This window comes from Aythya fuligula, chromosome 1 (genome assembly GCF_009819795.1).
Source record: "Aythya fuligula isolate bAytFul2 chromosome 1, bAytFul2.pri, whole genome shotgun sequence".
NCBI lineage: Eukaryota > Metazoa > Chordata > Aves > Anseriformes > Anatidae > Aythya > Aythya fuligula.
Genome location: NC_045559.1, coordinates 127,143,506 through 127,159,835, shown reverse-complemented (window position 1 = coordinate 127,159,835; position 16,330 = coordinate 127,143,506). Strand labels below are relative to the sequence as shown.

Below are 16,330 nucleotides of genomic sequence, written 5' to 3'. Positions count from 1 at the left end.
CAAAGGGAAGCTCTTCAGGAGATTTGGAAGAACACCCGGTGTTGCTCTTATCTGTGATCATATACTCTTCTTCCCATAATCAAGATATTCTCAGGCATGTTCTGGAAATTATCTTTTGCGCTGCTGGTAGTGCACATGAACGGGATTTTCTTTACCCAGCTGCTATAACCCTGGATGTGGACCCAACCATATCAACCCTTCCTATGTCAGCCAGCTTGTTCCATTCTGTGGCCATGAATTGAGACACTTCCATCTAAGCACCTTCACCCTATTGTAACTGAATTTTCCCTTGGAAGACCATATTGCATAAGCAGCATAATCTCTCTGGGTAGATAAGACTTTAGAAACCTGAATTATTTAAAGCACTGCTGAATAATTTTAAACAATAATATAACAGCGAGAAGATTCCAAGATGTGGGAAAGCTTTAAGGCGTTTGTTACCGTGATGGAGGGAGGCAGTTTATTGCTGACTTTTTGAATGAGAAATGAGTTGCCCAAATACTATATTAAGCATGGTATAAAACCAGTACAAAAATAAAGGGAATCCACCTTAATTGATCCTGATGGATCACCTTTTCCTTATACTTAAAGGAACTCAGATTGGTGTATCCTGGAGCCAGTCTCACTTGACCTGTGACCAGAAGGCTACAGGGACTGGCTTTCACCCTGTGTCCAAATCAGTGAAGGAGAGGAAATCTGTGAAGAATCCCTCTGCCAAAACAAAAACCAGGAGTCAGATGCCATTGTCAGTGCCATGTTTTGTCCAAAATTACTGGACTGTTTCCCTGCAGAGGACTAAGCTTCCTCCTTTGGAATATTCTCCATGATCTCTCGGTAGTCAGAGAGGCAGGAGTTAACACTCTGCAAGGAGAAAGTTCAGGCTCCCAAATCTTGTACTGCAGTTGGAAACCTCCCATGTCTGCTTGGAGGACTTTTTCTTTTAAAATGTGAGTGGGGAGGAACCAGCTTGCAAACATATTTGTAAAGCATCTCAAACCTCGCCTAGGGGACTCTGTTGGTTGTTGAATCAGCAAACCTTCTTTGCATCGATGCAAGTTGCAGTTGCACGAAATACTTCTGCCTGGGTTAAGTGGTGTCAGTCTCTGAACAAAACCCACTGCAGCAACATAATAGGATTTTTTATGCTCGGGCACTTGTGTCAGAGGCCCATCACTTTGAGGACTGGGAACTTTTCCTGTGTGACCAGCAAACAAGACACACTCCAAAGCACCGAGGCCTACCTTGCCCAGCACTAGCTGTCTGCACACCTCACAGGGCAGGATCACTCTGCAGGCCCTGAATAATTTGGACAGCTATTTTTTTTTATTATTTTTTTTTTCTTTAAGCCAAGCATTCAGAAATGTCCTGTTCCACGTGCCACTAGGTGGCACTTGAGGGACATGGCAGTCACTTGGTTTTATTCATTATGCATGAGCTGCATCACCAGAACTAGTTCTTTTTTTAATTTTTTGGTCAAATGTACTTATGTATTTATTTTTACCATCTGCCTTCTCCAGCCAGCCCCTGCCCTGCTGCCTGCTGAGCTTTGCACGCCAGCCTGCCTGCAGTCCCTGCGCCAGCCCGGTGGCCCAGCCACTGCTCTGCAGACCAGGAGCTGCCAGAGCTGCTAGGCTGACAGCCACATCGCAGCACTCAGCTGCTGAAAAAAAATATGGATGATGTATCGTTGGGAACTGCTTTATCAAACTGTTGGAAATTTTGAAAACTCACCCTTTTGGCATCAGTACTCCAATTTATATTTGCTCTCACTAGAACAAAAAGTTCACTCTTTTTTTCTCCCTTCAGTTTTCTACAGGTTAAAACAGTGTTCTCCTGCAATGAGGCCACTTTTTAAGATCAGTTTTTCTGAAGCAGTTTTAGCTTTTTATTTTTTTTCCCACCTTTTTTTCCCTGCAGGTCATTTATCTTATTCTAACTTCAATTTTCATTCATATTTGCAATTGACATTGTAGAGTACATCTCTGTTTAGTTACTTCTACGCTGCTCGAACACATCAGTTTTTGAAAGCTGCATTTTATCTACACATGAAAGGAGACCAAACCTCTGCTATTTTTTTTCCACGCTGTAGAATAAGGTGCTGTATTCTTGCTTTTGATGCAGGGTTTAATGCAGACTCCAACAAGAGTATGAGCACCAGAAGCTGCTGGTCTGGCCAGGTTAGGGGGTGTTTGGAGCCCCCAGTCCAAGGAAGGTCATTCAGAGCTGGCTCTCACATGTCCTTGTCATCACACTCGTTTTGCAGCAAAGCTATACCATGAAGGCTTCATAGTGTACATATTACACAGCTCTCTGAAAGACTGTCTTTACTCTTGCTGCCCCTAAATAAGTGATTTATCAAAGTGATGTGATTTGGGACCAAATTTATTGTGTGGCTCTGCTGGGTATTTGAGCTTTGCTATCCCCAAATCATTCATGAAAGCCCCATAGATCTTCCCATGCTACTGTTAACAGTGCCCAGACCCTTGATTTCTTTCAGATATATCAAAAGTGGTTGTACAAATCAGAGAGGTTATGGGCTATTCACATTGCTGATAAAGAAATGCTATGTTACATTAAATGCATTTTAAAGGTCTTTGATTTGTGTAGACAGAAAAAAAAAAAAAAAAAGATTGCTTTTTCCATTTTGCTCTCCTATTTGTACCAGAAATCAACAGATATAAAAGAAGCTCTTCAATCCGTGAAAAAAGGTTTCCAGAATTGAAATGTTAGTATCTAATAGCTATTTGAAATCCAAATACTTAAGTCATTAATATTCAAATACTACTGGAAAGTCACAGCGTGTTTATTTTTATTATGCCATCAGATAACACTACAGATGTAGCACACTTGGAAGAGGGGGAGAGAGATCTTATCAGCCAAGACACATTCTCCTCCTTTCCAGTGGAATTTCACACGCATTTAAAAAATAAAAAATAAAATAAAAAATCACAAATCTCGCTGCTCTGTATAGATGTTCAACATTGTATGGTTGAAGAGCAGCAGTAACCTGACAGAACTGCTCTTCCCCTGCAGCTCTCTGTAGAGCTCTTACTGGTTGTTACAAAAGAAACGGAAGTGCTATGAGGGGGGGAAAAAAAAAAAAAGTATATTTTAAAATATACTACATTGTGTCCATTCTGTCATTTTTTAACCTGTGGTTAAGCCCTGTGAAACTTGTGACCACTCCACAACTTGATGGGTCTAGGCAGAAACCTCCTGGCAAGAGCAAATCCGGTTCTTCAGTGTGTGACAGGTTATTATTTTGGCTAAAATCCTGGCCCCTTTAAAGTCTGAGGCTTGCCTTGAACTTTTTATTTTTAAACCTGAGCTTTCACCTGGGTAGAAGCGAGCCTTTTTTTTTTTTTTTTTTTGTGAGGAGCGAGCAGGATGGCAGGCTGCCTGCCCTGCCTGGGGGCCGCTGTCAGCTTGGCTCCGACTTGACAGGAGCTGGGAGAGAGGAGAGGAGGCAGCCTGCGAGTGCCAAGTGCCCTCAGCCTCCCTGCTGCTGCCTGCTTTCCCCGTCTTCAAAAGCCAGCTGATGCTTTCTAGACAGAAAACAGCCGTGCCCTGTTTACACCGTGTTTGCTGCAGCATGCCCGGGGACAGGCAGCTCCGAAGCCCGCTGCCCTCCCGTAGCAGATGTGCTTTGCCACGTCCTGCTGGGGCAAACGGGAAGGTGCTGGAGGATCTCGGGGCAAGATCCTCCAAGGCAGAGCCAAGGGTTAGCCCTCTCTGCTCGTTTTCTCTTGTGTCAGATGCTCCAGGGGGAGGGCGTTGTGGTTTGCTGCCGTGTAGAGCTGTGTTTTGAGGGTTCAGCTCGGTTTCTGTTTGCAACAGGAGAAGGGGGAAAGGAAGGAAGAAGATTGTTTGGCTTCTTTTTATGACTTGTGTTTTCAGTGCCTTTATTGGAATTTTTGGTATAATTCATACTTTTCTCACTCCAGCCTTGCCAGCTTCAAAGACAGAAGCTTACCCCAATGCATTTTCATCAGTTTCAGGAGATGATAAGGTGACAGGGCACAACCAAGGTCTTTTCAGCTTTTATCCACCCCACCTTGGTTTTTCCTTTGAGCGCTTAGGCCATAAGGATAGCTTTGGAAGAAACTCTGGTTACCAGGTCATTTATATTCAGAGACACGATCCCTAACTTTTCGCAGAAAAACTTTTCTCTTGTTTTCCTAGCACAATAAAATGCAAGAAAAGAGTTTTGTTAAGTCTCGAAAAGACATATGTCATCCATTCAGCTGTCATCCTAGACCTCTATTTCTCCTACTGTTGAATTGTTAAAGTAACTTTTCTTTTGTGTATAATGTTTCCTCTCATTGACGTTATTGTATGTGACTGCTAGTCACTTTCTGGGTGTAGCAGTGACTGATTTGTTGTTACAGACAGAGCAAGTATCTGAGGTTGAGTTACACCCTCAGATGAACAGACCCCCGTCGCAGGCAGAAGAAAACAGCTCAGCAAAAAAGGTGAGACCTGCGTATGTTGTGCCATTGTTGAGTGATTTGCCCTCATCAACAAATGTAGTTGTTTCAAGTTTTAAAGCAATTAAACTGGGGGGTTAGGGTTACATTTTTACATGTTTGCTTTCTCGGGAGGTCAAGACACCAGAGGGAACCGGGATGGTGCGTGACATCAGCTCCGATAAATCATTGAGAAGGCTTTTAGTATGCACACATCAGTGCATGTGCTTTAAGAAAGGCAGCTTCCCATTTGTTTCAAATCAACGGGGGCTTGTGGAGCCTTAAGGGACACAAAAAAGGAGTTTGGTTGTACTTGACCCCTGCCTCACTGTAAGCCTTCCAAGTTGTGATGCGGTTCTTGCTTCCAGTTATTAAGGGTTTGGTTTTGATGTAAACACACCTGTTTGCTGTGAGGTCAGGGTCTGCTTCGAAATGTACACAGAATGGGAAAGATTTGCTCAAAACATTTGCTTAGGAGGTATGATTTCTAACTTCTTTCTGTGTGAACACATACTTTGTATGAAGCAATCACCGAAGGTGCAGTGGTGCTCTTCACAGAGCCTGGCTTATGGATAGAGCAGCCCTGGCAGCGCCTCTGAGTGTTTCCCTGCTCCATGGCAAGGCTGTTGGCACAGTGCTGACTCCCTTTTGAAGGGCTGGTGCAACGACAGCCAGCCAAAGAGCCCCCTGTGGAGGGGTCTGCTTTTAGGTACTGGGTATTTCTTCCAGTACTGTGCTTGAAATGGAAAAGGGATTACTCCTATGGATTTTGTAGTGTTTTGGCAGTTTAAGGTCAGCTGGGATTGCGTATTTGGAATCCCACCAGTTTGTAGGTGTTGAATGCATACACAAGTACCTTGCATTGTGAGTTTGCAGGGAGCTATAGGATTTCAGAGCACAGTATTATCTGAGGTCTGTGCACTGCTGATGTCCTGATTAAAAGATCTTCTGATATTTTAATTTGCGTTTAAAGTAATGGCAGAAGTGTTTGTAACATCTAACCCCCTTGTGTCCTTATAATTCTAATTCCTCTAATAATTTTAATCCTTCTAATTCTAACTATTGATGGTCTTATGTTTTTCTTCATACTGTGTCAGTCATAGTAACCTCTTCTGATGGGTCAGGCTGTTTACTACAGTTCTTTTTCTTATGATTGCTCAGTCATTAAATGCTTCCTTATTTATTTTTTTTCTTGTTTTATTAACAGTTGGCCAAAACATAGTGAGAAAGATAGTCTGACCCAGTAATATACACTCCGCGAGTGACAGTAAAACTTGATCTCTGGTCTTGGCTGTGACACTAAATGTGTAACCTTTGTCATATCACTTTGTTTCAAACAAAATGTTTAACTTTCCCATTCCTGAAATGGGGCAGTAATAGTTATGTCACTTGTAGAAGAGACCTAATAATAAAATGCACTGAAAACTGCACGTTTATCTTTCAGTATTAAAACAGATATAAAACATTAAAACCACTTCTCATTGCAAAAGAAAAGATGTCTTAATTTAAAAGAGTGAAAACACTTCTTCATTAAAGGCATTAAGACTTTTTGTTTTACCTGCAGTCCAGACTCTTTTCGATGTAACTTACCAAGAGAAATAACCGGACTTCTACACTTTCAACATGTTAGTTTTGCATTGATGATTTTAAACATGCACCTTTCTAAGCTCATTTCTGTGTTGCTTCATGTAAGAGAGTAGGGGATAAGAAGAGAGGGGCTGTGTGCCAAGGGACTGAGGTAGAAGCTGTTATGCTAGTGATTGATCCTTACCAACTGGGAGCATAATTAAAAATAAGTCTTGCAGTGGTCCTAATATTTTTGAGCCAACTGGGTGCTAGTACATCCGTTCATACCCCCTCCCCAAATGCAGACCTATACAATCCAGTTCTGAGGAGCCTGTCATCCAGATGAAGACAAAATTCATCTAGCTAGCGTAATTGTTTCATTCGGTAAGGGTTTGTAGGAGTTATTGTTTCTTCGAACAAAGTCAAAAACCCAAGAGGCTATTACCAAATTTAAATTAAGCCCTGTACCACTTTAAATTATGAAACCTTAGGCCAGATGTCAGCAATTTCTGTGCCACAAGCACTCCCCAGCCTAGTGACTGGACACATATGGCCTGACTTAACTTTGCTGTGCTTCTCCCTTGCAGGAGGTTGTTCTCGTTCAGCCGCCCTCCAAACCTGCCCGCAGGAAGCTTCGGACGGAGACACAAGGGCTGGAGACCCCCGAGCTTTCTCCCACTATAAATGTGACTTCTTCCATGCAAGCAGTCAAGCCTCACCTCCCAGTCCAAAAGTAAACAACTTGTTCCACACACGCCAAAATGCACTGTGAGATCTGATGTGGCAGGGCTTGCTCTTTGCATAATTTTGTGCTTAATAGTTCTTGTTTTGAGAACATTCAAAAGATGCAGGTCTCTGAAATCTACATCTGTCCAATCCAGTGCAGGCTAAGTTTATAGTGACTGTAAGTCAGTAAGCCTCTTGAAAAGTTACTGCTTTGCCCTACCTAGTAGACATCTGAAGAGCAAGCCTTGTTCAGTCAGCATCTCTAACACAACTCATTTTAACTCCATGGGTATATGTTTTTACCTTGCACAAATCTTCTGGAATTTTGCTCATTTGTTTGGATGGATAGAACCAATTAAATGCCCAGGAAACTGAGTCATGAAATACTTGATATTGGTCATACCCGTGTGATATTTCTTCATCACAAGGAAGGTTAGAAATGAGCTTACCACTGGTGTAAGCCATAGGCCACTTGTAACAATCCAATAATTGCCAAACACAACATGTGTTGTTTGTTAATAAGTACTCATAAGTACAGCTGTTGAAGCTCTCAACAGCAAAGACCTGGAGGATTTCATTATATATATTTATTTAATAGCAGTGTTGAAGGGGCTGCACAAATGGTAAGTGAAGGTACTTGAAGCTCTTTTGGGTCTATACATCTCCCTCAATCAAAACACTGTGCAAACATTACAGCCTGCCTTTGCCCAAAGCCTTGCAATGGCACCTGGTTCAATCTGAAGCAAAACCGAGATGCCCAAATCAGTTGAGCAGTTTTTGGCAAACTGTTTGTCAGCAGACTGAATCTGTGCTGCATAAATGGAGATTAGAATAAATCATAAGACTCCTAGGATGCCCTTAAAGAGCTATTTTGTGCTTTGGGAGTGCATATTCCATAGAGGTTCAAAGAACAGATAATAGCATTTGTTAACATCTCAACTTAATCCCGTCTTGTCTGTATCTTTCCTGAAATGTTTAAATGACCATGGGGTTGTAATTCCTTGTGTTGTTTTTTGTTTTTTTTTTTTTGTTTTTTTTTTCCTCCTGTAATTATTACTTTATAGTCTACAGAGAGTGGTTTGAAGCAAAACCTGACAGTTCACTGGAAGATAATAGCATAAAGACCAGACTGTGTTGTGAAGTAGACCCTGTTGCAAAGATCAGTGCCATTAGCTCTGTCAAGAGAAAGAACGGGGACTGTGTACCATTATGGACCTTATTTGAATAGGACATCTGGTTTATGTTAAATTTGTCACTAAATAGCTTTTGATGCCTCATGTAAAACTTTAAAATAATCTCTGTGAAAAAGGGCTTGGATATCTAGCCAGTATTTTCTGTATTTCTTTTTTCCTTTTATGCTCTCGCTACCTCTATCTCTTAGAGCAGTTGGTCCTTATGTACGAAGTTGGCACTTTCTGTACCCATCTGCCTGACTGCAGTTTCCTCCACACCAGTCACCATGGGCTATAGAGTCATAATAATAATAAGAGAGAAATCTTTTATTTAAGCAGCAAAAGAGATGAGGCAATTCCGTAAGTCATCTGCCTGTTTCTGTTTGTGATATCAGGTAGCTTCAGTAAAAGTGACTGTTTTGAGAAAGAAAATTAATATTATTTTTAAGTGAAGCAATATCAGAATCAGCAGAGCCTTGAAAAATCTGAGACAGCATTTTCATGCAGATGTCGTTTCTTTCTGAATAGAGTGATTTTTATATTTTCTTTTAGCCACTCCTGAATTTTAAATTCTACAAGTGTCTGAAAACAGCTGAAGGACAGATACTGCAATAAGGACAGCTATGCAAGGATTATTCTTAAGCTGAATCCAACTGCAGTGATTTTAAAATAATTGAGACAGCCTAAAAGGTTTCTGTCATTCAGATTAACAAGCGTGGCCATTTTACTTTCAAATAGCCCACCTGGTTCAGTCATCTTATTTTAGTGTTACGTTTTTCTTTTCTTAAATGTGTAGTTTGTACCTTGTCTTTGACATGTAGTCTAGTGTGTATAGGGTATAGACACACAAAATGGGTGACTGGTCTTCTGGCATCAGCCACCATTGAGGCTCTTAATTGAAATGTTTTGTATTTATCTGTCTGGCAGACAGTCTTCCAAGCAGAAAAGGGCTATTCAGACTGCTATACGAAAAAACAAAGAAGCCAATGCTGTGCTCGCCAGGTTGAACAGTGAGCTCCAGCAGCAGCTGAAGGTAAGGAACACATTGAAAGTCAGTGACAAACCTCCCTGCAGTCGGTTTCTGGAAGAGAATAACTACACTGTATGGGTGGCTAGAGTGAGACTTTCTGGGAAGAGTTACAACCTATGTGCATACAGCTCCATTGGCACTTAAGGTCTAAAGGAGGAATCTTGTCTTTCTGAAAAGTTTGGGCAATCTGATGGTATCACCCAGTGCAAGAGAGCAACTCAAGGTGTAGCTTCCTTGTCTGCTGATCGGTTGTGCTACGTAGCTGTCTTCTGGTGTACACGAACTGGCTAAGCCATGCTCTTTTTGTGAACATCTAATACTGATTTTTAGTGTTGTCTGTTGACTTCTCTTTAAGCGTGTTCTCAAGGAGCTACTTTCTTATAAATACCAGATCTGTTTTTTCTGTTGTCTCAGTTCAAAGATAGTACCAACTTCAGCTTTTCATCTGCTACAGCTTTTTCTATCTAGCATGTTATGAACACGCTTGACTGAAAAGGGAGGTGAACCCTCAGTTACACTTCTTCTCCAGTCAAGATGAAAGTCTGTTTATGTTCAACTTTAATATATATTACTTTTTAACTAGCTTTCAGGGGTCTCCCAAGAGTAATGCAGAGTGGATGCTCTGTTCTGAAATCATAGCAAAATATAGGACAGCAATTGGAATAAGCATGGAGATGAAAGCTTTTGATGACAGCCCATTGCCATCATTAGTTAGTTCAGTGTATCTATAGTCTGATTTTCTTCCATATGCTATCTTCAGTGTGCTTAATTTCCAGTCCCTTCACAAAATAGACCTCTGCTATTCCCTGCATTTTACCTGCAGGACCATGGAAAGATGGAGAGATTTAGGTTCATAGAAGAGCAGAAAACTGAGCTTGTCCTTCAAGTCATATTGCTGCCTGGAAACTTTCTGCTGAAGCAGGGCCTTGTTCTTACAGGAACCAGCAGACATTATGGGCATGTCTCAGGCTTTGTGAGCTTGCCCTGAGGCGGGGAAGAGTACAGGGGTGGAGGCCTGCCCGCTGCTGAGGGCACTGACGTCTTGGGGAATCAGCACAGCTCTTTGATGGGACATCAGCGAGAGCCAGGCCTCAGTGCAGGGGCAGCCTTGAGGCCAGGAGAGGCTTTCCCCAAAGCCATCACAGCCGGCTCATCACCCAGGCTGATGTTCTCCCTGCCAGGGCTGCCAAAGAGGCAGACTGCAAGGCCCGTTTCATCTCAGAGTGGCCAGATCTTGTACATTTGCAAAATGAAAGAGTTTGGTTGTATGAACCAAGAATTCTCAGAAAGTAATTTTGAGGGAAATGTGATTTGAAAATGAACTGGTTGGTTTTCTTTGGTAAAAGTGCTGAGTTCTAGCTGTTTCACTGCATCCCAGGCCATTCCACTGGCTGATGTAGGACCTCTCCTCTCCGTGACTGCCTGAGCACGTAGTTGAGCCTCCATGTCGCCCTGCTACAAGGACTGCTGTGGGGGGTGGCTGTGTGGTAATGTTTCAGGACAGCAAGGAGAGTTACTGAAACAGCAGAGCCCCATGCCCCTGGGCAGCTCAGCACCAGTGGTTTGCCATTCACTGGTGCAGTGTGGTGCATGCAAGTGCCAAAAAAAGTGAGGGCACGTCTCTCTCCATCCTCCAGGAGGTCCACAAGGAGCGAATTGCCTTGGAAACGCAGCTGGAGCAGCTTCGTCCCGTAACTGTCTTGTGACCCCCGGCGGGGCGTGCAGCAGCAGCAGAGCTCGTGCACCAAGAGCCTTGCTACGACCACGGCACGGAGCAGCTGCGTGGAGCATCCGCTGAGGGGACCGTGGTGAGGTGGCTGGCTTCTCGCATCTCCTCCGCACCCTGCTGCGCCTGCTTGCCTTTGCAGATGAAGAAGGTACAGAAAGCAAACACCAAACTGTCGGATGTGGGTGTCTGCCCTCTCCACTCCCTCTTCCCAGCCTGACATGTAAATGCGGTTTACCACTGAAATGAGTAACCTAAGAGTATTTTATTTATGTAAAGAATTCCCCACTGATACACACTCTTGCAACGCTTCCTGTCCCGATTCTTGAGAGGTACATCATTCCAGAAGTCTTGCTTAAATTTAAAACTCATCCTTTGAGATGGGTTCCTGGTTGTCACCGATTCCTGTAAGATGGTAAAGGACCTGTGGATTGAACGTACAAGAGGAATAAAACTCACCAGACATGCAATCTTTATCAGCAATCATGTGTAAGATAATTATTTTCTTAGCACTGTTTATTATTCAATCACGGATGTATTTTAATGTTAGAGTTGTATTTTATAGATTACATATCATAAGAGAGAACAGTAAAAAATATTAAAATTGTATTATTTTGGAAATTACAAAAAAAAAACTGTTTTTTGAGCTATAACTCTTTCCTATCACTTGCTTGCAATTGCCAGTTTCTCTGCATAACTTTTTTTTTTTTTTTTTTTTTAAACCAACAGCATATTTCTAACAAGGTGTTAAAAATGCATTCCGGGCATTTTTGTAAAGGCTGTTCTAAGTATATTTATATTAGTCTGCTTTGTTGTCTTAATGGCTGCTGATTTGTTTTAAGGATGTGTACAAGAACTGTATTTCCAATAGAAGCAAGATAGCAAAACTGCTACATATGAGGTTATAAAACATTTGAAGGAAATAATTGCCTTCTAAAGCAGGCTTTCATTAAGGTTCCTTTGCACCTCACTGGAGATGATATTGATAGGATGAAGCTGCTAATGCTCATCTGTTTTCTAAGTGAAGAAGCACAGATTTTTTTTATTTCTATTTTTTTTAACCTGGGTCTGTTTCAAGGCAAACTGAACTCTTTGGGATTTTTTTTTCCGTGGAGACAGTGGTCATTGGCTTCGGTCTCAGTTCTTGCAATGGAAGCTGGCTAAGCAACATTGATTTATTTCTTGGGCCAATACTGTTATGCTGGACAGCCTCAGACATACTATCAGCCCTGCTGCCTTCACAGAGATGATGTTTGCTTCACTGCTGGGCAAGTTCACCTACTTGTTATTCGTCTTAAACATGATGCTGCATGTTTCGTATCCTGTTGTATCCTGTTGCTCGATGACCTGAGTACACAGCATGCAAAAACTGTGCAGCAGGGTTTTTTTGTTGTTGTTTTTTTGGTTGTTTTTACCTTTTTTTTTTTTTTGTCTGATGCTTCCTCACAGTAGCTTTAGGATGTCTCTGGGGTAGAGCAGAAGGAGAAATAGGTTTAAAATAGCTAGTTGGCCTCCATTCAGGCTGTGTCATGGCATGGCTGCAGTGAGGTATCAGAGGACATGGGAGCAGCCAAAAGTTTTGTTGGGTGATAAGTAGGAAAGACTTCAACAGGAATGTTTAAAGTGATGAGGAAAGAGGTTACTTTTGCTGAAAGGGATATGGATGTGGGATATGGATCCAGAGGTCTAAAGGTGAAAAGAAGCATTTTTTTTTTTCAGGAAAAAAAAAAAAAAAGAAAAAAAAATCTGTTTTTGTAATACATTGCTTTCAATTCATCTAAATGTCACTATGTGAATGAGCAACAGACATTTCTCTGGATTTGGAACTTTTTTTTGGTGTGACTGTTGGCGTAGCTGGAGTCAGATGATCGTTCCTTGTCAATGACAAAATGTGAAAGCTTCGAACTTCCAGGAAGCTGCAGAAGAGCTACTGTCCTTGTGCTATCAGTGGTGCTGTTCAGAAGTTGTCGTCATTTATTTCATGTGCCCTTAACACTGAGTTGTTCCTGAGTTTTTAAGGATGCTAAGTGCTCTTTCTTTGTTTGCTTTTTAGTTATTGCATTGTCATTTGGTTAATAAACGTCTGCTACTCAAATTGGAAATAATCATCTGGCACCTTCTGTTTTTTCTGTGTGATTTTTAAGGAATGCTTTTCAATGATGACAAAGAAATATGCATGTATGTATTTTTACGGCAGTGAGTGACTTTCTTATGTGTGATGGAAGACCACACTAGAGGAAGACCCTGTTTATTTCACTCAGGTTATTCATTGAATAGATGGCATTGAAAGAAAGAGTGGAAAAGACTGTTCTATATGTCCTTTTCAGATGTTTCCTTTTTAAGATACAGGTGTTCGTTCAACCTTAAAATACCTGGTTACCAACAAAGGAATGCTTAGTGGTTAGTCTGCCACTGGAGTTAATAAATTTAAAATGTAACTATCATTGAGGTTGTACTTTGAGGGGTGTAATCAAATTCCATACTTAGCTTCAAGGCCTAGAAAGTGAGTTAATTTGTAATCTGTTTGATGTAGTATTGGCTGTGATGATGATACAACAGCTGACACAGAGACTAAATCAAGACATTCATGGAGAAGTGCTGTGTTATACATATCCTGCATGAAATTGTTCTTCTGTATGTCTCAGTGCTTAAGCATTCGTGCATATCCTATCCAAAATGATAAAGTGTCTGCTCTTGGGAAGCTGTTAACATCTTGAGAAGGAGAGGAGAAGGCATAAGGAAGCTCTCTTTCTGGCAGATGCTCCATGTGGCCATGTACATAGCAACTATTAACAGGGCCTGACAGGTCAAAATTCACATCTAAATCCAGTATTAAGAAATTTTCTCAAAACAAACAAACAAAAATCCTTTGGAAAAAAATGTGAGTACAGAGAAATCATCACTTCTTGCAGGAAACTTTACTTTGTGAAACTTTGGGTGGGAGATGCTCCTAAACCTAAGGCAGAACACCTGGCAGAAGGAGATTCCTCAAGGTTTAGGGCACTTCAGTGGGCTCTGGGAGAATGATCAACTTTAAGCCCTGACATGCCTGGCCCAGAACAGCAACTAAGACCTGGGAGCCCGGCCAGGGAGCAAGAGCACTATCCCATGCATCAAGCTTGCTTTCCTTAATTCACAGTTTCTGCAAGCATTTGTGCAGAGCATCTCCAGCAAGGGATGGTAACTGGGAACAGAAGCTAGAACTTGGCTTCCTCGTGTCTGAGAGGATGTGCTGGCTGTGAGCCTGGTGTCCCTTTCTAAGTCTTCACTTTCCTGCAGCTATTTGTTTGGACAATCAAATATTTTTGTCCACAAGACAAGACTAGGTAGAGCAGGGTCTTAAACAGGCTCTTGCTTACAGCCCAGATAAGGATTTTCCACAGCGTGAGACTGTGTATGTATATGTGTGCACTCATATATCTTCCTTTTGATCAGGCATTTCTTTATAGATCTGTTCATGTTTGTTACATCTGATACCTTTCTATGAGAGATTTGTTTCAATACGTGGTAGTTCAGTGCTGAAAGAAGAAAAATGCCCAGCTAAGTGCCGTGAATGGTTGCCTTTGTAGATCAAGCCATCTTTACTTGAGCCTTTAAATATGAACAATAACCTGGTAATTACGTGAGGTGAGCAGTTTCCATTTGTTTAAACAAACGGCCTATGAACAAACGTTAATCCTTAACGATCAGTGTCCTTCTCCGAGTTATTAAATTAATACTCGATGCAGAGGAAACATCACCACCTCTTCCCAGAGAGTTTTCCATTCTCTCTTCCAGAGAGTTCTGCTGATGTAGCAGAAATGTGAGTGATGTAGTGGACCCAGCCCTGTCGTTAAGTCAGCAAATACCCTTCTTAACTTACCAGATTGTCTCCAAAGTGTTCCTGTGTGCGAGGCAGTGGTTTTGCTGCTGGGAGTTGAGCAGCCACGCTGGGGAGAGGAACTCGTTCAGCTTTCATCCAGGCATACACCGCCTGATGCTGTCAGGGCTGACCAGCCAGGGCGATGACAACTCGCGTCGTAAAATGGCCCCACCAGGATGGCTGGGGTTGGAAGCCTTCACAGGAAGCATTTGGGATGGACATGATATGGAAATCACCTTTCGGTGGTACGTGAGCGGCTTTCCTCCCACATGGGCTTCCAGGACAGGAGAAAGACAGTCGAGAAGCTTCTAGCCAGGGGCGGAGGGGTGTCAGTTTTCCAGCACCGTCAGCCCTTTGGCCCTCAGCGCACACAGTCCTTGACAAGAAAATACGCGGTGTTACGAAAGTCAGACGGGAAAGAGGCCCTAGTGAAGACATATTTTATTGACTAAAGAGTAGAAGTATTTTTTCAGCAAACAAAATTCCAAATGATGTAGTACCTCTGAGAAGAAATGTATTTTGAAGCTTTTTCCAGTTATCTTCTTGATAATGTGCTATGGACACACGCATAATGTTTTGCTCTGTTATTGATTTTTTTGATGTAAAAATCGTATTGCGAGCATTATCATTGTTAATCTAAAAAAAAATACCCTGAGGCTATTATATATTTGAATTTTAACTTATAAAGTAGATAGCCAGATTTAAGCAATTTGTTTTCACAGCTGCAGAACGTCCATGTGGTAAGCTGCAAAATGTATAGTGCTCTATACTCTGCCCATCTAATTTTGGAAAATGTATGTGATATGGAACTGGGTGCTACATTAAAATAAAAATGTCCAATAACTTCAAATTCTCTCGCTTTTGTGGTTTTTATTTAGGATGTCGATTGTGCAGATCTGACAGGAGGATGGTAACTGTGACTCACTATGGAAAAAATACGGGGTTGAGATGGCTGACCTTCAACTATGAAAGATGAAATCACTTAGGCTGGGATTGTGCGTACGTGAGAGAGAGAGACGAATAGAGACTTATTTAAAGTGAAATCATATTTCCGTAGGTCTCACTTAAGTCAATACTTCATCTTTACTTTGTCAGGCCTCATTTTGTCAGAATTCAGGCTTAGCTCCACGATAAACCTGAAGAGGTGCACCCTTCTCTAACCTAGACTGCACGAGCACAAAGGAAATGTCCTTCCCATGGGCACCTTGAACCCTTGGCCTGGAGGTGCCCAAGCAGGAGCAGTGAGAGGAGCCAAGTTGTTGTCCACCAGCACCCTAGTGATCATTGTTTTCTGTCCCTGAGGCTGCCAGGTGGGTCCCAAGGGTGGCCCATCAACTACAAGAGCTGAAACTAAACGGGGAAAAGAAAAGCATTTGAAGAGCTGGCCTTTATGGGCAGGGAGCTGGAGGGGATGGTGCGTTTCTACTCTCCAACTAGCGTGATTTTCAAGAATTACACCCCAGCTATCCAAAGAGCAGGGCTTTAAAAGAGGAAATAATTAGTGATAAATTAATTTTTACAGCATTAAGCCATGACAAGAGATGATTTATTGCCCTGGAAGTATGTCTCTAGTGCACGTGAGGCACAAGGCCAAGGCACTAAAAACTTGTAAATATCCTGTAGGGAGCTATTCAGCATTGGCAGCAGGATGGATTTAGATGGCTTTTCCATTCTTAATTTTTACAATTGTATGGTACTCTGGGGTGCCTTCGTGCAATTCCAGGTTGACTCTTCGTGTTTGGATTCATGTTTCCAATAATCTTTCTTAAAAAATAAAAGATG

General features: G+C 42.0%; 1 protein-coding gene across 1 annotated transcript in view; it reads left to right on the top strand.

The window, feature by feature from the left end:
* REPS2 (RALBP1 associated Eps domain containing 2) overlaps window positions 1-15,398 on the top strand; it is a 95,875-nt gene extending 80,477 nt beyond the window's left edge. The window contains exons 15-18 of the mRNA XM_032194880.1: window positions 4,389-4,472; window positions 6,620-6,765; window positions 8,858-8,963; window positions 10,598-15,398. Of these exons, the coding sequence (XP_032050771.1) occupies window positions 4,389-4,472; window positions 6,620-6,765; window positions 8,858-8,963; window positions 10,598-10,666 (405 nt within the window). The 3' untranslated portion in view covers window positions 10,667-15,398. The remainder of the gene's footprint in view (window positions 1-4,388; window positions 4,473-6,619; window positions 6,766-8,857; window positions 8,964-10,597) is intronic.
* The last annotated feature ends 932 nt before the right edge of the window (window positions 15,399-16,330 follow it).